The following is a 26,604-nucleotide window of genomic DNA, read 5'->3' on the forward strand; positions in this document are numbered from 1 at the left end:
TACATGAACTTTAACAGTACATCTGCATTTACAACAATATCTGCTAATGTAATAAATAATTCTTAGGCCCTTGGACAGAAAAATAGTTATCACATTGTTGCAAAGATTTACCTTGTATGTTAACTTGTTCTTGGTATGATTGGGCACCATTATAATTTTTTGAGTAACCTTTCTCACTTGGCAATCTACCACAATATGATCCTCTGCCAGAGGTTTCTTCCCTGTTCCCTTAAGACTAAAGATGTTCTCAGTGCCAGTGGTATCATTTTGCAGAACAAGTCTTCCCTATGACAAAGAAGAAAGAAAAAAAATGTTTCAGCACTATAGAAATCCCCTTTGGCTGCCAAGCAAACTCCTTTAATCTATTAGTCTTAAATACAGGCAACAGAGAATGCTTACAAGAGAGTGTTCCTATTGACTGCTCTACTTCTCTAGCTAACTCTGCTGTTAAACAGAGAAGACTAAAGGAACAAAAGCTTTCGTTTTTTCTTAATTATGAAATTTAACAATATATAGCCATCCTACTTCTAGGTATTATACTTCTTGGCTTCCTGGAAAAGAAATATTCAAAAAAACATGTTCTCACGCATCCTTATTCTTCATCTGAACTATAGCTTTGCTCAATCATTTTAATCTGTCTTTCACCTGAAGTGTTATTAATCATTATTGTCATCAAAGGATTCAGGAATGTTAGCTTGCAATAGTTTTATAATAGTGGATCCCTAAACTACATTACAGTTGGTTGTAATGCATGAAGAAGGTTTACTAATGCTTCACAGAATATTTTTTGTCTTTTATCTTTGGCTGGGTTTTTTTTGCCTTTGCTCTGCTCTTCATTTTAGCATGTATAATAGTTATTGCTATAATAGCAAAATCATCTTTCCTTTAAAAAAAGGAAACCCATCACATAAATTTTTCTGTGCCGTATGCATACAATGAGAAATACTCATACTTTATTGCTTAGGTAATGAAATAAAATTTAATACATGTATTTAAATTCAGACTAAAACAATGTACATTTTTGTGATCAGTGTTCAGAGTCTCTAAAGAATAACTGGATATTTCATTAAAATAGAGGATTTGATAGAAGAGCAAACAAAGGATCAGACAATAAAGGGTGGTGGAGAAGTCTGTCATGCCTAATCTTGAGCTTTGCAAAGTTAGTTTCTTTGGTTTTTTTACTTCAGCTAAATCTTTCTATTTCTGACTCTCAAGCAGATGCTTAATGCTGGTAACTGCTTAAGCACTTTGATAATTTGGACACTGATGTAAATTTTCTTGACAAGAGCATCCTTTTCAGTTGTTGAAACTGATTTTTCTCTTACCATTGTTTCGCACTTAGCAGTAGGCTTGAACATGAGAGGATAGAGAGCTGTTTCACTCAGACCCACATTTAGTAGAGAAGGGCCATAAAAACCCTGTCCTTTCAAAACTGCTTGAAGTTCCCAGTCCTGTTTGGACAAGTTTCTCTAAAATCAAAATAAAGATACATATTAGATTATGAATTTAAAGCTTTAATATGAATTTCAGCTTTTACTTGCAGTTACCATCAAATTCCCCCGTATCAAGGTCAGATATAGGAATATCCCCAGATATTTCCCCAGAATATACCCCCAGATATTTCTTTCAGCCTTTTTTATAGATGGGGTCACCTTGGCAAGCCTACAGTCATCTGGCACATCCCCTGTTAACTAGGACTGCTGACAGATGATGGAGAGAGGCTTGACAAGCTCCTCTGCCAACTCCCTCAGCACTCTTGGGGTGAATCCCACCCAGCCCCATAGACTTGTGAGTGTCCAGCTGGCAGAACAGATTCTTAACTGCTTCCTCATGGATTAGGGGGAGTTGCTGATGCTCTCCCTCCCTATCAAGAGGTTAAATACCCTGAGGATAATGGGTCTAACTATTAAAGACTGAGGCAAAGAAGTCATTCAGTACCTCAGCCTTTTCCTCATCTTTGTCAGCAATGTTCCCCCCTGCATCCAATGGACATTCTCCTTGACAATTTTTTTGTTCTTAATGGATTTTTAAAAGCCTTTTTTGTTATCCGGAAAAGCAGTGGCTAGGTTGAGTTCTAGCTGCGCTTTTGCCTTTCTGATGTGTTTTCTGTATATGCTTCAGTTGGAGTACTTTTTTATTTCCTTGCTAAAAAAACAAGCAGGACTGAAAACCACAAAAGTATGACTCCATGAAATGTAAAAGCATATACTTAGTTCCACTCAGAAGTGGGGGGAAAAAAAATAAAAAAAAAAAAATTAAAAAAAAAAAAATTAAAAAAAAAAAATTTAAAAAAAAAAAAAAAAAAGCTAATCTGTTTAGGAACACTCTGATTAAAGGTAGAAAACCCTTACCTTTTTGTGGTATATAGCAGCTGTTTTTCAGCTAATGTAACATCCAATAAATCCATGCTTATTAAATAGTGTATTATCTTAGAATGTGTATGAAAAGATAGCACTGTAATGATCCCCTTTCATTTCCTTCACGTCTTTTTTTTCTTTTTTAATAACTGGTTCCTTGACTACTTTCAGTATTTCACAGAGTATTCACAATATGGTCTTTCTACAGATGTTAAGTCTCCTTGTTTGAATCCACCCCACTATTTTGTCTACAAAATCTCAGAATAATTTTTCTATAAGTCACTAGTATTCTTCAGTGGCTTTAATATAAAAACTGTACATCAAGTAAATAGACTAAACTGTAGTTCAAAGCTCAGGAAATATTTTGCCATTTTTCTTTCTTAAAGAATCTTTACCCTTAGTCTCAGCCTAAATTCCTTCCTTATCTTTTTTGTTTCTTCTTCTTTTAAATCAGAAGTGTTCTCTATATTTTCAGCAATAATTTTTGAGGCAGATGATATTCCAACCTACACTCCATATTCACTCTCTGGTCTTCTTTTGTATCAAGGGTTTCATACTTAAAATAAATATGATAAACCTGTATTTATTATATTGCTTATGCCTATGTTTTCCATATTTTTAAAACAGTGTGCAACCTAGTTCTTCTTCTCTTTTTTTTTTTTTTTTTTTCTTCTCCGGATACAATTATCTTTGTTATCATTTTTAGGACAGAAGCTAAACATCAGAATTAAACCAACCAAGCTAGTAACTGACTTGAAGAACAACCAGAAACCATTTTTCCCAGCAAACTTTATCTTATATTTAATATGGACTTTCTGTAATAATACTCAAGCCAGTATATACACGCATTTCTGCATTTTACAACTGTAAATTTTATTCATCTGGACTTCAGTTTGCAAAAATCCTGAATCTTAGTTTAGTTTCTAGTCATAAAATTAACTTACTATTGGAATATCCTGAATCACTGCCTGGTAAGCTGGAGTTTGAAATTCAAGCTCTGCTTCAACATAGTCTGTATTCACTACACACTCAATCTCATAGAGACGAATATCAGAGGATGACTTCAGAAGAATCTGACAGTGGTAGAAACCAGGATGCCGAGGAGTGAATTTTATAGGAAGTTCAACTGCATCACTTGTGTCTAAGAAAGTAACAAAAAAATTGCAACATAAAAAAAAAAAAAAAAAAAAAGCTTTTCAGAAACATCAAATTCAATGCAGATCTAGAAGGAGTTCCAATAAATTGCAGGAGAATCTCCGAAGCAGTACACACAGCAATTCAAAACAAACATTAGAATTTTAGGACTGTTATCTTATAAGCATAGGCAAATTTTACCTACGAAAGGCGATATCTAAGCATCTAAAGAGCACTTTATGTTGATTTTAATAGTGCACAGAATTAAGTATTTTAAAAGATCTATTAAATTTAGTAGAAAAGTTTAAGGCATATCTAGTTTTGTAAATATCAGAAAACGATAGTAGTTACTCTACTTTGGTTAGCAGTTACTATGGAAGAGTCTATTACTATGCAGTTACTATGAAACAGTCTATTTGGCCAGCAGCAACCCCAACATTGACTGGAATTTTGTTCAGTAGTTTTCATGGGAGTTACTCATTAGACTTTGTGTATGCCCAGTTTTGAACTGAAAGTTTGAGTTTCTAAAAATCCTGGGTGTGTCCAAGTTGGAACAGCACCACTAAGAGTCCCATTTGCCCAATCCACAGTATTTAGGAAAAACTCCCCACTCTAAGGAGTAAGAAGGATTGCAAATGCTGTCCATCCTTGGACATAGCCAGATCTAACAACTCTGCTGCAAAGTCTCCTTCTCTGCTCTTGCTTACAGTAAGAATCAGACTCTCTCACATTATTTTAAGCCCTTTGCTAACCCCTGTAGAACACTTCTCCAAGGAGACCGTAATGCACATTCTGAACTTCAGTGCCTGGCCACAGAGCTCCCCAATCCAAGACTCACAAGAATCTCTAAGAAACATGAAAAACCAAATGAAGACTGCACCTGTAGAAAATTCACTGCTGTTTTATGTGTAACAAAGACTATTCCTTTTCATTGTTTTCCTTGGTTAGAAACCAATGCCAAAAGTTGGAAAAGATAATGAATAAGGTCAGGGGCAGTGTAACGACACAAGATAACATTACAGATCAAACTCCAAACAAATCAGTTCTCTCTTAGCTGTAACACCTGACAAAATACTGCAGATTTTCTCTTCTCCTGCCTTAATTTGGCTTACTTTCAGATGATATGTAAATCAACTGGACTCAAAACTGTTGTAATATCTGCACTGATGACTACTGAAGTTTGAAAGTACAATCAATCTTCATTTTCAATGCTGCTCATTCTCTTTCCCAAAGTAGCATTCCTCATGCACTCATTTTTCACCTCACAGCAAACTGAACCTTTCTTGTTGCCTTATCACTACTTAAGGTTTTTTTTTCAGAAAAATACCTCAAGTTCAAGAGATGAATCATACAGAATGACATTATTAATCTTTCAACATTACAAGGCTATCAAAAGTATTATAGATTGCACCTCAGGTTTAACCCTCTCTGAAATAAATTAGTTTGTTCTATTTTAAAGACAAGATTAATGGCCTGGTATTTTTTGAATTACTATCCTTTTTTTCCATTTTGTCACTAAGTTATTATCCCCATTGGCTACCTCCCACAAAAGTGACCTGATTTTCTCAAGTTACACAAGGAATGAAACTGTCCTTTCCATTCTAAAGTTGATTGGTACAGTCCCTAATCCTTGCTGTCTGTATGAACATTTTCAGGATGATGAAACAAAACATTTACTTAAAATTTAAAAAAATAAATTTTAAATACTTGTATTTCAAGATAAAGTACACATTTACAATATATATCTGAAGAATGCAGTATACTAGAAACTCCAAAATACTCCTTCATGAGTTTTACTTGCATACACTAAATGAAAATTGTATTAACTGTATTTGTATTAACTGTATTTATTAATTGAGCTGGATCCATATTTGAAATGCATGCTTTCAAACAGAAATGCATCTTATAAAAAAAATCAAAAAGAAAAATAAGGAGAGTATTTCCACTCATCCCAGCTTATATTGACAATATTTAGTTTGACATTACTTTGGTTAATATTAATATTCTTTCTTAAGCATTTAAAAACACACTGAAGAATAGGTCAGAAGAATGACTGAAATATTATGATCCACTACAATCACTGAAAAGTTAAGTAAGTAAATATATTTAACATAATAGGTACTTTATGCAAGAAGGCATGGTTTCTGAAGTGAGTCCGAATATCTAAAAATCATCACAGAAATCACTTGCCTCTGAATTACATCTGAAGGCGGGTTTTTAATGTAAAATGTTTTTTCATGATAAGTTTAAATACTATAAAGTAAAGTGTGCTTATAAATTTCTCAGTTTAGCATGTTTTCTTTCTCAGTCTCGTAAGATATTCAGCTCATAAAATCAGTCTAGGAATTACAATAAAAATGTAATGAAAATAATCCGTGAGATCACAACTGGGCTAACATTTTTTGAGCCAAAAGTAGCAATGGCAAGCAATGGGCAGCACTTCTGTTATTTCTATATAACAGGAGGCAGAGCCTTCATCCATGCAAATGAACAAGACTGCAAGCATTTCTCTGATAGTGCAATACCAGTCAGAACAATTCTGATTTTTGGTACAGCTCCCTCCCTGGACAGACAATATTTTTTTTGATAAGGAGATATTTCACATGGTATAGGAAAACATTTTATGGACATGTATTTGTATTAGATGACTATAGAAAACATTTACTTGATCTTGATCTGGATGTCTGAATTGGGTTTAGTTATGAGACAGTTGTCAAAACAGGCGCAATAAAATTGCAAAAAGAAAACTTCTAGGTTGTCATATGCCCAGAAATTTTTTTAAAGCTAAATTAAGTCAAAAAATTGGTCATACTCTCTGGCAGCTGCCTGACATCTCGTGCCATTTACTTACTGCAAAAGAAGAATTGATGACTATCTGGAAATAGCTCAAATCTTCTAGTTCTTAGAAATCCTACAAATCATCATTTTACATCTGCCTGACCTGCATTAAGAGCTTACCCTCTAACCTCATTACCCAAGAAACTGTACATTTCTACATATTCTAGTGATTAGTAATAATGGCACTTGGTAGAGTAATTGCTGTTTAGTCCTATTACAAACTGTGGGAGGAGGGAAAGAGCAAGAATAGAAGAGCTATTCTTCCATATCACAAGCTGTTGGCTTAATTTATGAAAGCAGGAAACTCTGGGCCTTCCAGGAATAAATGGGCTACTTGCACACTATATTAGCCTAAAATTTAGTAATGATTGGTTCTATCTACTTAGAAACTCAAAGGTAGAAGTCATAGTGGACTTATATCTGTCTCTGCCACCATACATGTGTCACAAATAAGAGGTCAAATTAAGCCAAAGACTGAACATGCAGATAGGGGATTCTAGAAGGTTAAATGAGGAACCATACTGAAGAGCTGCGTGGCACTACAACAAAGCAGAACAAAGATAATAATAAACATTGTCCCTTTGTATAATGGAAGAATACTCTTAAAGGCTTTAGAAATAAGAAGCCACACAATCATTATGCCAATGGCAATTTGTATGCTGCCAAGTAAAATGTTTGCTTAATATAACTTAAGAAGCATAGTAAAGCAAATGTGCTTTCTTAAGTCATGATGCATAAGCCAACGAAAAAGGCGTGTACAAATTATTATGTATTATGATGAGAAAAACGTAGTAGATTAATATTTCAAAGTTTCTTTCTAAAATCACAGGAGCTAAGATCTCTCAAAAACATACATCCAAAATTTACAAATTTCAAGAAGTTAAAAAGTGATTCTTTTATAGCTTTTATACCACTTACTGAAAAACAGTAAGTTAATGCAAAATTAGTAATGAAGGCTTAAGTCCAAAAAGATATAACAAGGGCTGTCTAGAGATTTCTGTAGTACATGATTATACACATTCCTTTCTTTTTGCAATCTAGAATTGTCTAAGGAAAGAAGTTTTATTTTTTAAAAAGAGAGAAAATGTCAGTAGTTTCTTTAACAGAAGACACAAACAAGCCACAAAAATCAGAATAAATTAGTTGTGGAAATAGTTCTCAAGAAAGTAGAAAAGTTCTTGATAGTTCTGTGGAGAAAACTTTTTCATCTATTCACAGGGAGTGGAACGAAACAAAAAAAAACCAAACAAAACAATGGCTCTTTCTGGATATTCTTGCAAATACAACAGGCAGCCAGCATTGTCAAATCCTGTAGCAAGAGGCAGCAGAACTCTGATATTAGCTTTTGGTACTAAATCTAAATTAAATATCAAGGTGGAACCAAACCATCCTTCATATGAAACACATTTTTTCATAGTAAATTCATTGCAGACTTTTTTTTTTCCCCTGGACAATTTTCATGTCAAAATAGTATAACATAAACAAAAAGAAAAAAAAATATTTTATTTTTATTTTCCTGCTCATATTTTTTTATAAAATAGGAAAGCAATTAAACCATATGGCAAGACTAAAAGCATTCTAAGTATGTGCTTACCTTAAAAAGGTCAAGAATATACAACAATATACATGCTTACAAAATACAGTAAGTGTGTACCAGGAAATACTTGCTAAGGTGTATATCCATTTGAAAACTTAAGTCTTACAATTTTTTTAAGAAATGCATGATTTTATCATTTTTATGTAATATATGTATATATTTATCATTACCTGAGAAAATCAGGTAATTTGGTTGTTATAATTACAATGTATGACATTAATAATGCTAATAATATTTAGTACTAATAATGCTGCTAGTGACATGCCCCTGTATTGCCTTGCACATCAATTACTATCTATCATTTACTCCTAAATATTTTCTTCCCTTAAAATTTCAGTTCTGGATTTCAAGTCTGACCAGAGCATGAAGTCAAGGATATGGTATATTTTCTGAGGATTAACAACCTTCTTCACCGCAGCATTAAGCCTATTCACACATCAACATGAGAGGCCTCCCAAAAGTTTTTAGCAATACAAAAAAAAACCCTCTAGAAAACAGTTATTCTCTGATTAATTCATTATTGTGATCATTAAACACAAAGTAACACATACAGTCTAATATTTAATTCCCTCTCACTTTTCCATTATTATAAATAAATCCTTTGTATGAAGGATGAATAAAAAAGAATGCTACCCTTTAAATTTTTTATCCCATTTTGGGGGATTGAATCATGGATGATTAAAACTGCCAAATGTAATTAAATTTTTATTATTATATTGTCAGTTAAATCATAGAAATTAATTCTGAGAGTTAACGTGATAGGGAGATAGAATACAAACTCAAAATATAAGCAGTCAAGTAAAACAAAACTTTTGTTGTTGGACAGTGATTATGTAATTTTACTTTAAAAGACTAAAACGTTAATTACTAAAAAACCTAGGTAGCAGAAAAATTCATACAGCATGTGAACTTCTGAATACTAGGAAGAAACAACAGAATTACTAATAATGCTTTATCAAAGAAAATACTTAAAGTCCCAGGAAATTACTTTGGAAAAATAAATAAGTATATAAAAGTTTAAAGAAAAAAATCTCGCTGATCAAAGCTGAGGTTGAACAAGCATATGAGATGACATTTTAAAGTTACAGAAAGAAGGAAGTAAAGTTGACCATAGATTGTGGAAAAATAATGCAACTTCTAAAAAATTGCATGTAATTACCAAGAAAGTATATATACTGATTAGAAAATATAACTTACGTGAAGAAGTCTATGCATAGATGATCCATCATAGGCAAAAAAATTTTATCTAGCTATCTGACATGACTATATAAAATACAAAAGGAAAATAATGCATTCTCCATCTCTAACTGTAAGAATGATGCGTGCGAAATGATGGAAATTTATTTATTGATTTTTATTTGTTCTGCATTTTATTTATTGGAAAGTGTGGCAATAAATATGGCAATATCACACATTTGTAACTACACACTATAACCTAGTGTACATTAAAAAAAAAAACTGAGATCATCTCAAGGTTATGGATTCAGATATTCATCTATTAATTCCATAAACTCCCAACAAGCACCAGATTCTTCACTTCTGTACCAGCTCTTCTGCTGATGCTGTGCACTGAGACAAGACTATTTATCTTCCCAATTCTTAGGACGCTTGACTTATCTGCAGATCTCATTGGCCATTTCACCATCAAGAAAGAGTTCACACTGAGATAATAATTTTGTGTGACTGACAGTCCTTCCCACTGACAACTGTTTTCCAAAACCAGCCTCTTACCTATTTTGCAATGCAGACACTGTTCCACATACACTGCTATGTGTTTGGCTGCACTAAGATACATAGCTTAGAACTATATGAGAGTTTCAGCTAATGGTTCTTTCACAAAATCTGGGTTACTGCTAACCCAACAAGTACTTCATATAATTTTCTAAATTACTGATGAAAAGTAGTTATCATTGTCCAACAAGTACTGTTTCTAAGGGCCAGTACTTAGGTTCCTCAGGGCCAATACTTCTTTTTATCTACTAGATCTGTGATACTCCCAAAAATGTAGTAAGGTTATTTAACAAGGTCTATTTTACAAGGAAATATGTTGAGTGGCATTGATTTTTACCTTCTAATTCCCTGTTGGCATAGTTCTTAAAATGTTGGCTGGACACTTTTCCAGCTACTGCAGTCAAAGAAATTCTCACCCAAGATTGATTTGCTTTGACCTTTATTCTTTATAAATCTAAATAGTCATTTCTTCAGAGATGAAGCTACTCCCACCCTAAGGAAAGCTATAGCTTGAATAAAATACTGCTTCTGCTTCAAATAATGATTACAAAATTTTCAGAAGAGACCAATATTTTGCCTCCATCCAAAGAAACACCACCTTCTGTCACAATATTAGAATTTCTAAGTGCTTCTAAATATTCCTGTAGTTTCCTCATTAGCACAACAAATATACTGAATCTTCCATCACTGTCTTTGTACTGAGCACATCTTTCTCTGTTTTCATGCTATCAGCTGGCTATCTCAGCTTCTCTTTTTAGTTGTTCTTTAGTTTATAACCTCCATTAATTCACTACCAAAGCCCCATTTAGTTCTCTGTATCATCTTGACATTTCTACTCCCACTCTTTAAGTGTCCTAGAAAGTAAAAATAAAGATCAAAAATATTTTGTTCATCGCAGTATGATTTTATTTCTGACTTCCCATCACTTACTTCCCTCTTTCAGTTACTTTCATGATTTCCTTTGATGGATAAAGAAGCAGTATGAACTAATGGAACTACTATTAACTAATAACTACTGACTTACTGCAACATAGTTTCTTCACTACCTTTTATCAATTGATATTCTAAAATTTTCAGATAAATCCATTCACATTTCATCTTAAAAAATAATTTGCAAAGTTCCTAAGCCATAGTAACCTGCCATCTGACCAGTTAAACATCTTTGTTCTGAGATCATGATGGAGGTTTGATTATGCCCTTATTAGCTGGTATTCCATCCTTCCACTGTGCAAACCTATGTCACTCAACAAATGATTATAAATATCAACATCCATTATTATAAACACAGGCAATTGTTTTTTAACTCGACAGCAAAAGGATTTTAACTCGAATTTACATATCCTGCCATTCAAGGCAAGAATAGTTCAGCCTCCAACCTATGTTAGATCTGTTCTACAACTTCTACGAACCACAAGTCCTGTAGTTACTCATCAGGTTAGTCTTGCAATAATTACTGATACCTTCCCAAGAGCATGTGTAATGACATACAGATACTGTAATCTAAGTAGTGAGAACATGAACCAAAAACTTGACAGAAAGTATTTTAAAAGTTCATTATTTAAAAGTCCAGGAAAGAAACAAGAACCCCAAAGGAATATATCAGGTATGAAAAGAAACATATACTATGAAAGCACATGACTGATTCCAATGATATTGGAGAAGTGAAGTGCAGACATATGCAGAACTACTCTAGTTGACCAAGAAAATAACTGATGAAATAAATATATGGATTTTTCCCCATTTTCTCTCTCATGGAGACTGATCAAAGCTGAGAAGATCACTCTGAAGACTAATACCCTATTTTCATTCATGAGGGACAGGAAGAAACCAGTATACAACTACCTGATACCTCCTGCTGGCCAACCGAGGAGAGGCAAGCAAGAAAGGATCTGTGATAAACCTGGCTCAGTTTGACCACAGATCAGTACTGGATGGGAAGCAGTATGAAATAAGGATAAATTCAGGACAAACAGATAAATAATACAAACAATTTTCTCTTTTAGAGCAAGTCTCCTATAGCTGTGTGCCTTTCAGAGAACAAGGCAAGTGAAAAGCCTTGTTTTAAACTGTAAGAAAGAACTTTGGTAGTGATGACAATGATTTCATCAATAGTAAAATGGAGAGAATACACATTTTCATATTCCATATGCATTCATCATATTTAAGCCTATTCTTACCTGTTTGCTGAGGTGAGAGATCTTTTTTGGATGGAACTTCCAAATCAACTCTGCTTGATGCCAACACTGGAATAGAGAACTTCTTAGGTATCTCAAAGAATTCTTGCATGCTCACTTCTACTCTGTAATCCACATGCTTCAATCCTGGGGGAAATTTTTGAGGTTTTAGGAGTGCATGTCTCTGCAAGTGAAGGAATAATGTATACACATGAACAATTATCTCAGGATAATTTCAGGTTAAGAAAGAAAATTTTACAGGCTTAAGGGTGTACTTCTAAACAGTGTGACTATATAAAAATATTATTATGCTGTCTTGTATAATTTTTTAACACCATGCATCTGAAAGATTCAAGAAAACTTCATAAAGTTTATTAACAATAAAAAACTTGAAAATGAAAAATTATTTTGGTATTTAGTGAAGGACAAGTATATAGTTATCTAAGCTAACTTTGGTATGTTAATGTTGACAATATATTTTAGAAATCAAAGAATTTAGAAATAATTTTAGGGACAAACAAGCTTCTCCTTATCCTAAAGCATTGCTAATCAGGAGCAGGAAACACATTAGTAAAGGATTAGCACAGTGCATAAAGGCAAGCTCAAAATAGGCATCTAAACCTCTTAATGAACTTAATTTAATTCCCATAAGGAAGTATTACAGAAATAATGCAGTGATATAATACTCTATTGGCTCAAAATCACAATTTTCAATCCAATAACACAGTAATATTGCAATGCTCAAGCTCAATTTAAAATTGGAGAAATTTAAAACCTCAAACTAGTTGCATCTTTTTTATACATATGTCATTGAATTAAAGACTTTGGTGAATTATCTGATGCAGATCTAGAGAGGAGATAAATGCACAAATATTCAATTTATGCCAGGAAAATTGGATCATTCTCAAACATTGATTTTAAATAATACCAGGACAGCAAGCATTGCAGTACACAAGAGGACAAGGACTGGACATACATTCTGCAAATACATAAAGCTTAATGTTCTTAAGGATTACTATTAAATGTAATGCGATCAAATCACGGTTCAAATAATCTAAGGTGGGGTATTGCTTTTGTTCTTTTGTTTGATGCTTTTTTCTTTCTTTTTTTTCTTTTTTTTTTTTGTTTTGTTTTTTGTTTTACTGCAAAACTCTGTTGTCAGTTTTAGAAAGCAGACCTGCATTCTGTCATTGCTTTGTTTTGATTATCAATCTATCCATCCAAAGTGTCAATATGGAGTGAAATAGAAAGTACACATGTAATTTTGGAATCTATTACACTCCAGTTGTTAATATACTTCTCTGACACAAAAAGAGGGTGATAGTAAAAAAGAAGGTGATTATTCAAGATTCTTGTTCCATGAAGGATAACTGGATGAATGTATATGACAAAAAAATACTCATGAAAGCAAAACGTTAACTTGTTTTTAAACTGTACCACTTGTACGGTGCAAATATAATTTCAGAAGGGACATAGAGAAGCATTATGTGAGTTCAAACCAGAACTCACTATTAATTTCTATCATTCAAGACTAAGTTTACTGATAGTACTCTCTCTCTCAAACACAGAATAAATAAATAGGTGTTAATAATATGTTTGCTATATTAATAACAAGTTTATTTATTCTTTGATAGGACTGAAATGACAGAAGACTTTGCAGTGGCAAAAAGATAATTTGTTCTCACTTTTAATGAAGTTGCAAACAAAAATAATTACATATATGTAACAATTTGTATTTGATTTTGACCTTCTGCATATTCAAATATAAATTTATACATATATTGGATTTTGGCAATTAGATAATTTTCCAATACCAAAATAAAAATCCATCTTGATTTAAAAGTTTTGGGAAGTCTTAATTGACAAACTGACTGTAAGATGACCTTCAGTGGATCACTGAACACATTTAAATTATTATCCTGAAGCTGTATCTTACAATTTTTAAAAGTCCGTGTTATCTCAGTTTTAAAGATATGTTTGGACGAAAGACATAGTCTATGAACATTTCAAGTATTTTCTGGTACCCTCTTAAAGAATAAAGGATGAAAATATTTTTCATGAGAGACCTAGATCTTTTTGAAAGGCAAAAAGAAAATCCTGCAAACATAAACAAGACTAAACACTGTTGCTTCAAAGGGTAACATTTCCAAGAAATTAGAAAATGTCCTACACAATTCATATCAATGATGCAACTGGTCTCCTTCATTTTAGTATTTTTCAGGGCAGTTACAGTTAAATGGATTTTAATATTTTTTAATTCTCATTACCACTTGCAGATCTAAAGCTGATTCCAACATGTACTCCATCAGTGTAATGGTTCATGATATTCCAACTGCTTAAGTGTCATTACCAGTTAAGAACAGTATTTGCATTCAGTGCCCAAGATTCATTTCTTTTTCAGACTAATTTTTTGAAAAAGGAGTGGAGCCTATATAAAGCAGCAGAATTAAACTTGATACTTTTCAAAGACTGATTAATTTTCCAAGGCGTTTTCTTAGATTTACCATCTGCACTGTGTAAAGGATGTGTAAAGGATGGTAGATTATATTACAGAGTGAGTTTAGTCTTTCCTTGCATATAAGTATTCCAAACCTTAATTTAGCCCCAGTTCTTCCTTCTAGGAAGAACTTCTAAATCTCTAAAACCATTCCTCATGAATAAAAGAATTTTTTATTCTCTATCTCTCCAAATCCCTATGATCAATCATGTTTGACACCTCCCATAATCCCATATCAAAAGATAAGTGACATAATAAAAAAGGCATTGGTCCCACTCATAGCTTCAACAAATTGAAATCTAACCATAGATCCTTCCATGAAAAGCTCATTCCCATTCAAATGTACCTAATGTAACTTTTTAATTACAATATCTTTTCTCTTCAAGGACACTGATTTTTCTCTCAAAATCCAAAAACCACTTGTATTTAAAAAGCCAACTGTTCAAACTGAGCTTACAGCTTCTCCTTAATCACATGGAAGATGACAAAATCCTTCTTGAATCTTGGGAGATTATAAATTTTGAAGATCGGAGATGGACAGGTGTAGGATCAGGTTCTGTCACATCAGCCAAGCAGTAGAAGCTACAGCTTCAAGCGTACAAGGTCTCTGCTCACTCACAGCAAGGCAAAATGGAGTCTAAGTAAATACTTTTAACATCCCAACAGATGAGATGTTAACAGAGAGCACACCTGGACACAGTGAGCAGTGCAAGCTTCAGTTAAAGGATTCTTGTACAACAGGACTTTTCTTTTTCTCCTATGACAATGTCTAATTATTCAAGGGCATCCCTGACTATTAAGGAAGAGCCCTGTATCTGGACATAGTATCTGATTTGTGCCTCTTTAGGTAGATTTTAGAAAAAAGAAACCTGAAGCATATTATTTTGAATTTTTTTTCACTGGCTGATACAGCCTTCCCCCTGCATACCCAACTGATTTTCCTTCTTTCATTTATTCATTTCCTTCTATTTACCACTACTAGCAACTTCAATCTTAACAAGCTTTTCCAGGTTTTTCTCCCCTTTATTTCCAGAGTCCCTATTTCTTCTCGTTTTATTTATGTTCACCTAAACTTGCCATCTACAGCTTTCTCTTACTCATCAATAACAAAGGCAATTTGTAGTTATTAAAAAAAAAAAGCCAGGCTGACACTTAGAACTGACTTACATCTTATATTCCCTTAACTACTACCTAAACATATTTTAGAAGGAATTAATTTAATGAAATTCACATGAAGTCAGAGATTAAAACAACTGTATATTTAAAAAATAAAATTCAAAACTTTCCTAACATTTTTCATTGAAAGCAAGAAAAAATAGTCAGAAATGGGCATGAAACTATGTTTTTATTTAGTTTCTGTTTCTTATGCCCTGTATACATTTATAGATTGTATGCTAATAGAATTAGCATAAGGCTACTAGTTTAATTTTTCATTTCTCTAGAAATATTGAGATCTGCATCTCTGGACTCCCATTGCTATAGTGTTTTTGTTTCCTGTCTCTTCATTACTTAGGCTTTCTAACTGCTTTATTAAATTTTGATGCTATCTAATTTTACATTATACAATAGTATACATACATTATACAGTAAATTCACATTATACCAAATTTTAAGCACACGCACACACAAATCCTTTTACAAATGGTTTGGACTGTGATGGCAGTAGAGTTTATATTTGGGCGACAGAGTGGGAGAAGGGCAAACTAAAAACCTTGCTCTAACAACGTTAAAATTCTATTTCTAGCAGAACTGTGTAATGAGCTGATTTTAATCTAATTTATAAAGAGATAGAAATAAAGATTTAGCTATTACTCCCATTCCTTTCTATTGAAAGCCAATTTCCAAGTTCCACAGACTTGTTTACTGTCATTTCTGTACTCTAATCACACGTTATCGAATACTGGCCTAGCAGTAACACAAAAACCCAGTGAGATAAACAGGTTCTGATCAGTACAGCAACTTTTACGGAAAAGAGAAAATTTCACTATTTTTAATAACTCTAATCATTAAAGCTAATCAAATTACACATGTATTTTTATAGCAAGGAAAAGAAGCAGTAAAAACACAGCACAAAAATAGCTAGGTCTTTCAACCATGCATATAGATGGGTTGAGTGAAAACACAAGTTACTGAACATGTGTATTCAGATTGACTTCAAAAATATAGTCTAACATTATTACTACGTTCTATGTGATTTAAGTAAAATGTAAAATGTACAGTTTAATGAGAACGGAAAGCATGTAATTATGGAGTTATTTATTCTCCTATTTTACAGACAAAATAGTTATAATGATAGGGCATTTTTCCTTCTGATCATCAGTTGTATAACAAAATTACACCTGCAGCAAGTGAGCAGAAAGATTGAATAGAAATAAAAGAGAGTAACGAATTTCCAGAGATTTTAGATTTATCTCTGACCTTCAACATCTGTTCCAAAGATGTTGATGAGCCTAAATAATTCATAAACCACAGCAGCTGTGGATGGCATCTTTTCAGTGGTGGAACAATTTAGCAATGAGCCTAAAACCATACTTCAGCTCCAAATTTACTGTTGAAAATGAGATATCAGTCCCCCTCAAAAGTAGTTTATTCAGTTATTGCTACCAGAATTTCTATACTGTCGCATTTATACAGACACTAGGACTTCATGACAAAAAGTTACTAGGAACACTTTTTGGAAATTAATCTGCAAAGCAGATTACCATATTAAGATATTTATAATGTGTAAGGTCTTTTCTACATCAATATATAGCAGAATTTGCCCTCTTTATTTCTCATAAGCAATTATAACTCTTTCTGTACATGGAGCAAAATATTTCTTCTGCATACTAGATTCATTTTTCACATGATAATTTATTCAGTACTAGCAGCCATCATTATGCATTTTATAACTAATCTAATTGTCCTCCACCCTCTTACAACACAAGTAATTTTCAAACTCATATTAGATGTGAACATACCTAGTGGTACAAAGAGTACCACTATTATGTTCTGTCTTGATTATATCTGCAGCTTCAGAGCAAGTGATATTAAGCGACTCCAGTTGTTAAAAGTTTATAAAATGTTACCACAGCAGTGGATTAGGTACAATCCAAAAGGAAATTATTTGAGTCTAGCTCCTTTCCCACTACAAACATACAATAGATAAATTCTACTCTTTCCTTTTTTCCTCATTGAATTTATTTCATATCACTTCTTAAATTTATCTGTAACCAAAAAGCATAAATGTAGCACCACCAAGATACCCGAGGAAATTCTCTTTCTCTCAGTACTGGGAGTCATGTAGCACTGGGAAGCACACTCAGTGAACAGTCTAACTGGAAAACCAGAATAACCCAGCTCCCCTGTGTTAGCTACCCTAACACAGCAACCTGTCTTAGGCCAGAAAACACCAGGTGCACAAGAGAAATGAAAATCCAGTGTGGTTAACATTCACAGAAGTTTACATTTGAATTCTACATGCTTACTTACAATAATAAAACGCCTAGGGTTGGAAGAGACCTGGAAGATCATCCAGTTCCAACCCGCCTGCATGGCAGGGACACCTCCCACTAGACCAGTTGCTCACAGCCCCACCCAGCCTGGCTTTGAACACTGCCAGGGAGGAGGCAGCCACAACTTCCTTGGGCAACCTGTGCCAATATCTCACCACCCTCACAGGAGAGAATTTTTAACATAAATCTCCCCTCTTCAAGTTTTAAACCATTTCCCCTTGTCCTCTCACTACACACCTGTGTAAAAAGCCCTACCCCAGCTTTCTTGTAGACCCCTTCAGATATTGGAAAGTTGCTATAAGGTCACCTCAGAGCCTCCTCTTCTCCAGGATGAACAACCCCAACTTCTTTAGCCTGTCTTCATAGGGGGTTGCTCCAGCCTTCTGATAATTTTTGTGGCTCTCCTCTGAACACATTCCAGTACTTCTATGTACTTCAATATTGTTAATATAAATGTGCTTACAAGTACTAATAAAATATTTAGCAGACTATGTTGGGATGATTTTTTGCTTCTATATGTTGAACTCTTAGGAAAATATATCTAGGTTGGGACGATGTGGAAGCAGCTTATAAGGAAGATTTGTGGCTTTTTGAAAGTATTTTGCATTGACTTCAAGAAAAGTCTTTTCTGCTCCTTGATTTGGTCTCAAAGTTTATTCTTAAAAAAAACAAAGCAAAACAAAAAAACCCCAAACACCTAAATAGAAAAAAATCCTGTTCCAGAATTTTCATTTCTTACAAGGTACTATTGTATAGAGTATAAAAGCTTTTTTAATGAATAGGTGTTTTGCAGAAGCTTTTTGCAGAAGTTTTTTGCAGAAGCTGTTAATGCTCTTTTTAACTGCAGTCAAGATTTCTTAAAGGAAGCACCTCTCAGTAGCATGCAGTGAGGAAGCAGCTTCAGACAAGCATTTAAAACCCTCTAGGGTCTGAGAAGGATTGGTATTAGTAACTGTCAGATTAAAGAATGTATGAAGAAAACCAACATAACTTTGCTCTATTTCCTGAAACTTCAGTCCTACAAATCAAGAACAATTAAATCACTGCAGTAACAGATTCCTGTGTTTCTCACCTCTACTTTGGACAGTCCTAACAATGCAGTTGCAACTCGAACACTACTGCTCTTCAGAGTCCCTGTGGTCTTTCTTCTTTTGTATTCAATAGCTGACATCTGTTGTTGTGCAGCAATGGCCAGAGCCCTCTCTCGGGACTCATTGATCAATGGAATTCTCAAATTTTCTTCAAGAATCTGACCAAGAACACATTTCAAATACAAAACTGGTTTTGCTGCCCTTGAACCTGTAAAATAAAAAACCAAAACAAACAAGATCTCCACACTGTCAGGTGCTAGTGTAGCTGCATAGGATATTTAAAATCCCCAATCTCTAAAGAAAAGCCAAAATATAAAACTCTTTTTATGTTTAGCTATATGCTATTGCTCTGGTACAAGTTATTTACACCAGCAAAACTCTTTTTTTAATCATAACGGGGAAATAAAAACGAACAGACTGAAATCCAAACCAAAAGTTGCTTTTGATAGTTAATAAATAAGCCCAGACTTAACCGTTACTATTATTATGGCAGTAGTGAAAGTTCAAAAGTCTTTCTGCTGCCTACACAACACAGCCACTCTTTACCCCCCAAGATGCCCTCTAAAAGAAGCCACCAGCAATTAGATAAAGTATTAGCTACACAGCATCTGAAACAGAACTGACAGCAGAAGATCACTGCATCTTTGGTGATGAAAGTACTGGACAGCTTGTCAAATCACAACACTGCATACATAACTCAAGTTTTAAAATTATAAAAATTCTAGTCAAAGATAACTTGTTTTCTTTCATCCCTCTACTTACCCATATTCTGAGAAATCAGGAAAAAGTGCTTATGTGGACTATACTGAAAACAATACAAGAAAGCTGAAGAAGATAGCTAACAACCAGCTGCTGCTCTGAAGATAATGGCCTGGAAAACTAAATATTATTTGTAAAGGAGAATTATTTGCTCTATTTTACTCTTCTCCCTTCTGTTCACTTTACCTTCTAATATACTACTAACATACAAAACGTTTGGACTATCCATTGGAAGCAATCCTGAAGGTAAAGGTATATCACCCGTTCCCTCTATCAGGTATACAAATTCTCCAATCTGAAAAACAAGAACATACACATCCACACAATTCAGAAAGCAAGTCATGCTGAACCAGAAGGCAAAATACTAAAACTAAAGATAAAGATATCCTATTAATGCTTCAGATCTGACTTGTGAAACAATTTATATGTTCAGGAGATTCATTATTTTAAACTATGTTTGAACAAGGAAAAAATTATCATTTCAAACCTTGCTGTAATAATAGAGTACCATTGTGAATAGTAAATCTGAGAAATCAAGAAATTTCACTGCCCTTAATCCTTTCATAACCCCCATATGATTTCACAGAATTAAGACACTGACCTATAAATACAGCAATGAAGTGAATTTTAATTTTGTGATATAGCTGCATATAACGTACACATATACACAAGCTTGCTTCACATTCACTGTGAAGAACTGTTTTTTAAAAAAACTTACAGGCAGTTTGAACCAGTAACATTTCTCTGGACAGCAAAAAGGAGCAGAACTCAGGGCAGGGTAGCATCATGTTTAAATTCCCCATGAAGAAGGTATAAAGATAACAAATTTTAATTCTTTCATCAAAAATAATGGAATACCTACAGACGTTTAAAAATAAACATAAAGAAGACCTAGGAAAAAGGAAGATAGCTATTTGTCACAGAAGAAAGGACAAAGTTAATTAGCAAAGAAATAACACTTGGAATTAGAGATGAAACAAAAATTAGGGTGCAAATGAAAGATAAAGTATTTTTTTAAAAAAGAAAACTCACTAAAAGTACTCAAAATTATGAAAGTCACAATCAGAAAAACCCCAAATTAAAAGATACCTAAATTAGGTACCTATATATCTATCTGGACTACACAGGAGTTTTTATAGATATTTTACTATTGCATTGAGACCTTCTTCTTGTTTACAACAAACCTTTTTTGGACAACCATAGTTTATGCCTACTGCAAGGCAAAGGATCAAATCCTGCTGTTACAATGGATATAATTTGCTCACAAGGTCATCTCTTTATTTCCATAAGCCACATGCTGTAAAATTCTTCCTTAAAAAGGCATGTTCTGTATTTTATCCTTCGTTCAGGATATTTAGGAAATTATACAGTTTACTCCATCTGCCAATGAATGTAATATTTTCCCTTTAATATTAGTCAATAACATAAGACAAGTCTGCTTTTTAAAAAAATCTTTATTCATAGTTTCATCTGATATTTATGTTAAGGTTGAAAACATTGCTATCATGTTTCTGATCCAGCAGAATGAAAGCTATTCAACCTCGACTGCCCCTTCTCACCTTCCCTGTTCCAAGAGTGCATACAAATCGTCCTCAATAAGGATGAAAGAAAGCTACAGCAAAATTGGTTTTACACACACAAACTAACAGCTACTCCTGGGAACCAATTTAAACAGGAATTATTCCTGTTTGACACTGTTTTGACTCCATAAGGACTGTTAACAAGCTCACAGGATACACAGCTAATTTCATTATGGTACTGGTTGCTAGGATGCCATTCTATTATCAATTGCTTTTCTTGTCATTGCTGACACCAACGTGCTTATAAGTGGGAAGAAACTTCCCCATTTCCTCTGTGCTTTGAATAACTCTTGGCTTTTGATCTCCATATAATGCAAATCCTGTTTGTTTTCTTCTTGGATTTCTCTTGATGCTTTGAAACAGAACAGGTATTTGGAGAGTTTAGCTAGTATCCCCATGGTTTTAATGCTTTATATTTCCATTTTCAATGAGCTGCAAACAGGATAGAATTAACATAGACTAGGGTTTCCTGTTAACAGAAATACTTAATAAAGTAATTAACAAAAATACTTAGTAAAATTGCAGTTGAATAGCATCAGCTATTTATGTAGTCCCATTGCTAACTGATTTCAAAAGGATGTAAAGCTACCGGGAATGTGAAGTTCTCCACACAAGTCAGTAATTAAGAAAAACAGATAGTAAAGTGTTCCCTAAATAAACTGTTTAATTTCTATTAGTCACTTAGCTGTGCAAGTCTGGATTGACACACTTAAACTATGCCTTAATAAATCATTATCACTGAAATCACAGGTTGTCCACGTTTAAATTGGCTCTCAGAAAAAAAGATACAGAGAAAAAAGCAACTTAATTATCTTAATCAGTATATAATTTATTCTCTGAAAAGATCTATGCTGAAAATTTCATTGTTTCTTTAAAAAAAAAAAAAGTGTTCCAGAAAAGAGTGAAAACAGTGATTTCTATGAGGCATTACTGCTTCTTACTATGATATGGTCATATAATCATAGAATACTCTGTGTTGGAAGGGATGTTTAAAGGTCACCTAGTCTAACCCTTCTGCAATAAGCAGGACATCTTCAGCAAGATCATATTGCTCAGAGTCCTATCCAACCTGGCCTTGAATGTTGATGGAGACATCACTGTCACCTCTCTGGTCAACCTGTTCCAGTGTTTAACCACCCCCGTTGTGAAAAGTTTCTTACTTATAGAATCATAGAATCATAGAATTAGCCAGGTTGGAAGGGACCTCAGAGATCACCAAGTCCAACCCTTGACCCACCGGTGCGGTTGCTAGACCATGGCACTGAGTGCCACATCCAGTCTCTTTTTAAATGTCTCCAGGGATGGAGAATCCACCACTTCCCTGGGCAGCCCATTCCATTGCCTGATCACCCTCTCAGTAAAGAAATTCTTTCTAATATCTAACCTAAATCTCCCCTGGCACAACTTAAGACTGTGTCCTCTTGTCTTGTTGAAAGTCATCTGGGAAAAGAGACCAACCCCCCCCTGGCTACCCCCTCCTTTCAGGGAATTGTAGAGAGTGATGAGGTCTCCTCTGAGCCTCCTCTTCTCCAGACTGAACAGCCCCAGCTCTCTCAGCCTCTCCTCATAGGATCTGTGCTCGAGTCCCTTCACCAGCCTGGTTGCCCTCCTTTGGACCTGCTCCAGCACCTCAATCTCCTTCCTGAACTGAGGGGCCCAGAACTGGACACAGGACTCGAGGTGTGGCCTCACCAGCGCTGAGTACAGGGGCAGAATCCCTTCCCTGGACCTGCTGGCCACGCTGTTCCTGATACAGGCCAGGATGCCATTGGCCTTCTTGGCCACCTGGGCACACTGCTGGCTCATGTTCAGCTTCCTGTCAATCCAGACTCCCAGGTCCCTTTCTGCCTGGCTGCTCTCAGCCACTCTGTGCCCAGCCTGGAGCTCCCCATGGGGTTGTTGTGGCCAAAGTGCAGGACCCGGCACTTGGCCGTATTGAACCTCATCCCGTTATATCTAGTCTAAATCTATGCTACCATTACTGCTTGTCCCATTGTCACAGACCCAAACTATTTCTTTGTTAAGAACAACAACTAGTAGCTAGCTGTCTAAATTAAGGTGTTTCTTCATCACCACTGTAGGCAACACTGGAGCTGTCAGAGATGGTCTTTTCCCTTTCCACCTGAAGTATAACTGCCCCATAGCTCTGACCACAACTCTTAGGTTTCCTCTCCTCCCATTAACATGTTTCCTCTTCCCTTCTCTTCAATATATTATTTAATTTTCAAGCTCTCTGCCTAATGTGTGAACATCCTTTTCTCAGTCAGAATATATATTTCTCATTCTAATAAGGAAACACACAGGGAAAATGCAGAGGTTTAAAGAAGCAGTATAAAATCATAGTAAGTTAAAAATATCCTTCTCAGACCTGCTCCCAGAAACAAGGACATACTTCTTCTTACCAGTTCATTAACCAGAATGACAGTGCAGTAACGTTTTTCCAAATTAAAGGGAAGGAAGTGGATATCTAAACCTGCAGAACTTTTCCCTTGCAGGAACAGTTTTTCCACTGGACTGTAGAACTCATGCAGAAGACAGAATTGGTCAGCTGTTAAAATAAATTTAAATAGTTGTTTAGGTACAACACCATAGATTGTCAAATAATGTAACTGCCTGAGTTTAAATATAAGGATACTGTTTACATATCCCTGTAGTAATCAGTATTTAAGGCACAGTTGTAATCAGTAATCAGCATTTACACTTACACTTGTGTAAATATATTGCAATATTGACTGCTCTATTATTTAAATCCTTTTTGCTAAGTATTGTGTTCTTATTCTGTGTACTAAAGCAAAACCAGGGATGGTTCTCACCATCAAAAACTTTTAGGACATACAGGCTATAAGCAAATGACTATTGCCAGAAAGAAGAGTATAGATTATTTCTATTTAAGGAAATAATCTACAGTGGCAGTAACTATGTTCTATTGTAGTCTGAAATCCTCCAGAAAGGACAAACAGTAAATAGGATGCACTTTCATCCTTTGTGTTGCTTTCACAAAAGCATTATGTTGACAAAGTTGCTTTCTTCATAGTACACTGAGAACCTTAGGGTTGAATCTGTCAGAATCCAACAAATTCCACAAAATAGGGCAAGACTGCCCAAAGAACAATTACTTTTTGACTAAAAGTCCCCAACTTGGCTCCTGTTCAGGTTTTCCTCACTCAAAGTATGTTAAATTGTGGAGCAGACTGAATTAGTTTTGTGAGAGTTGTCACTCTTCACTTTCTTTCTTGATTCTCTGAAATTTAGATAATCGCCAACGAAGTCACGAGATTTTTTTTTATTTATTTAAGTTTGCTTCATTTCTATTATGCCTACTCCTCATTCCTGCTGCTCTCCACTTAGAACTCTTAATCCTCAATGGTACACATTCTTTCAAGTCAGGATGCAAAACAGGTACAGAAGACTCTTACTTAGGTTTTGCTCACCCTGGTATTGAGAGAATGAAGGAGACTTATTCTTAAAACAGAAGTGCACTTCTACAAAAAATGAAAGCATAATTTTGTTTTCAAAGACCTGAAACGCCATCAAAAATGTCTCTGTGGCTTCAATCTGATTTAATCCATAACAAGTCCTCTCAGCTATTCACAAACTGGTGCAATAGTTCTACGATATTTTCTTACTTTATTTTTATGCATTTTGTATTGTATGCTAATCACACCTAAGAATATAGGACATGATATTCAATAAACAAGAAGGGCTAGATTATTTAGATTATAAATCTGCTTTCCATAAGACCTCACAGAAAAAAAAAGCATTTTCCAAGAGGACAAAATTAATTTCATAAGGCTATTATCCAAATTTTTCTAAAGTGGACTTTTGACAGTCTCAAAAAAGGCTGTAGCCTTAGACTCACACATTTTAACAAAACTGTTGGTTGACTTTTCATTGAAAATAAGAGCAAGAAATTCACAATCTCATTTGATGAGTATTTGTAAAAATAAATCAGGTAAGCTGCAACCGCATCAGACTTCCAAGAAGCCAGTCCACTGGCCTTGAGAAAAACAGCTGTTTTTTTGGGTTTTTTTAAAGGATAAAATCATAAGGACTACAGTGCAACCTTAGAAATCGTTTGACTAAAATGCATCAGAAGATGAACTCTTGTTCATCATATGCATATATTTTCGATGTCACAATCCTGTTTATGCAGATAGTCTAATTTCTACTGTAGTGACACAAGAGGTATTGTATAGACGTACTTACAGCAATTTAAGTTGTTCTCTTCATTTGGATGTTCACGCAATGCACCATTTATTAAATTTAACATGTTCTTTTCAGTACTGAAAGAAAAAAATAAAACAATACTGGAAAATGGGATGTTTTCTGGATGTGATCTAAAATATTTCTTAGATACTTCCTTTTTCTTTTTCTCTTTCTTTTTTGTTTTTTTTCCTTCACAAGAAATATTATACAAGAAAAAAATATTGACATTTACCTTTGTCATATGGTTTACGATGTTTCTACTCACAGACTAAATATAAACTGGGATATAATTTTCCCTGATTTTCCACACAAAGGCTAATTTTACTTTTGGGTCTTTGAGTAAGTGTTAGGAATTTATACCACACACTGAGGGACGTAAAATGCCCATGTTTATATGCAGTTCATCATCTTGCATCAAATCTCGTAAGAGAAGTTCTTCAAGCAATTTCTACTAAAAATAATTCTCTTCTTGTTTCAGTTAATTTAGTTCACATGTGGGGTCCTGTATGAAAAGACAGGATGAGAAATCTTGTCCCTTGATGGAAGACAGAAGGGCACGGACCCCAATTGCTGTGCACAATGAGAATCATTTATCGTGTGATTTATTACACTTATATAGTATCCCAGTCTGTATTGATTTATCTACAATTTGCACTTCAAAGTGCTCTTCCTACTAACATAAAACCTTATGTACCCATTCCCACTGGAGGCACCTCGTCCCAGGATATAACATCGTCCAGATGGAAAATTCCTTAAGTTATTGACAGCTCTTTGCTCTTCTTCAGGGTCAGTGAGTGCCAGGGAATCTGCAGCACTCCTCTATCCCCCACAGATCTGCTCCTCTGCTGTTCTCCTACAGTCCCTCTGTACCACTTTTGCAGCAAGGTTACAGGAATTACCTATATTCACTAACAGTGCAGTTAGTGCAAAGCTGAGAAATTCGTCTGAGAAAGCAGTGGATGAACCCCTTAACCTAAACACCTTAACTGTTCATGACAATACTGCTCAAGTGCCTTTTGAAAGAGCAGGCAGACTTCAAAAAACAGCTCCTAAAAAAGTTTGCTTATTCTCACCCCCTGCAAAGCAAATTGTGTTTCCTGCCATAATATTTCTGAGGCATTGTTTTATATTTTTTCTATCCTTCAC

The 26,604-nt window shown here is 34.5% G+C and overlaps 1 protein-coding gene across 2 annotated transcripts in view; it reads right to left on the bottom strand.

Annotated features, from left to right (window-relative positions):
* The window catches only part of CFAP47 (cilia and flagella associated protein 47), a 295,430-nt gene that overhangs the window by 143,269 nt on the left and 125,557 nt on the right, over window positions 1–26,604 (bottom strand). For both annotated transcript variants that reach the window (XM_071750490.1, XM_071750482.1), the window contains exons 41-48: window positions 25,459–25,535; window positions 23,655–23,800; window positions 19,859–19,967; window positions 18,895–19,121; window positions 11,835–12,015; window positions 3,302–3,498; window positions 1,326–1,469; window positions 112–285 (exon numbers count right to left, since the gene is read on the bottom strand). In XM_071750490.1, coding sequence (XP_071606591.1) covers window positions 112–285; window positions 1,326–1,469; window positions 3,302–3,498; window positions 11,835–12,015; window positions 18,895–19,121; window positions 19,859–19,967; window positions 23,655–23,800; window positions 25,459–25,535 — 1,255 coding nt within the window. The remainder of the gene's footprint in view (window positions 1–111; window positions 286–1,325; window positions 1,470–3,301; window positions 3,499–11,834; window positions 12,016–18,894; window positions 19,122–19,858; window positions 19,968–23,654; window positions 23,801–25,458; window positions 25,536–26,604) is intronic.

Source organism: Heliangelus exortis, chromosome 1 (genome assembly GCF_036169615.1).
Source record: "Heliangelus exortis chromosome 1, bHelExo1.hap1, whole genome shotgun sequence".
In the NCBI taxonomy this organism is placed as follows: Eukaryota; Metazoa; Chordata; class Aves; order Apodiformes; family Trochilidae; genus Heliangelus; species Heliangelus exortis.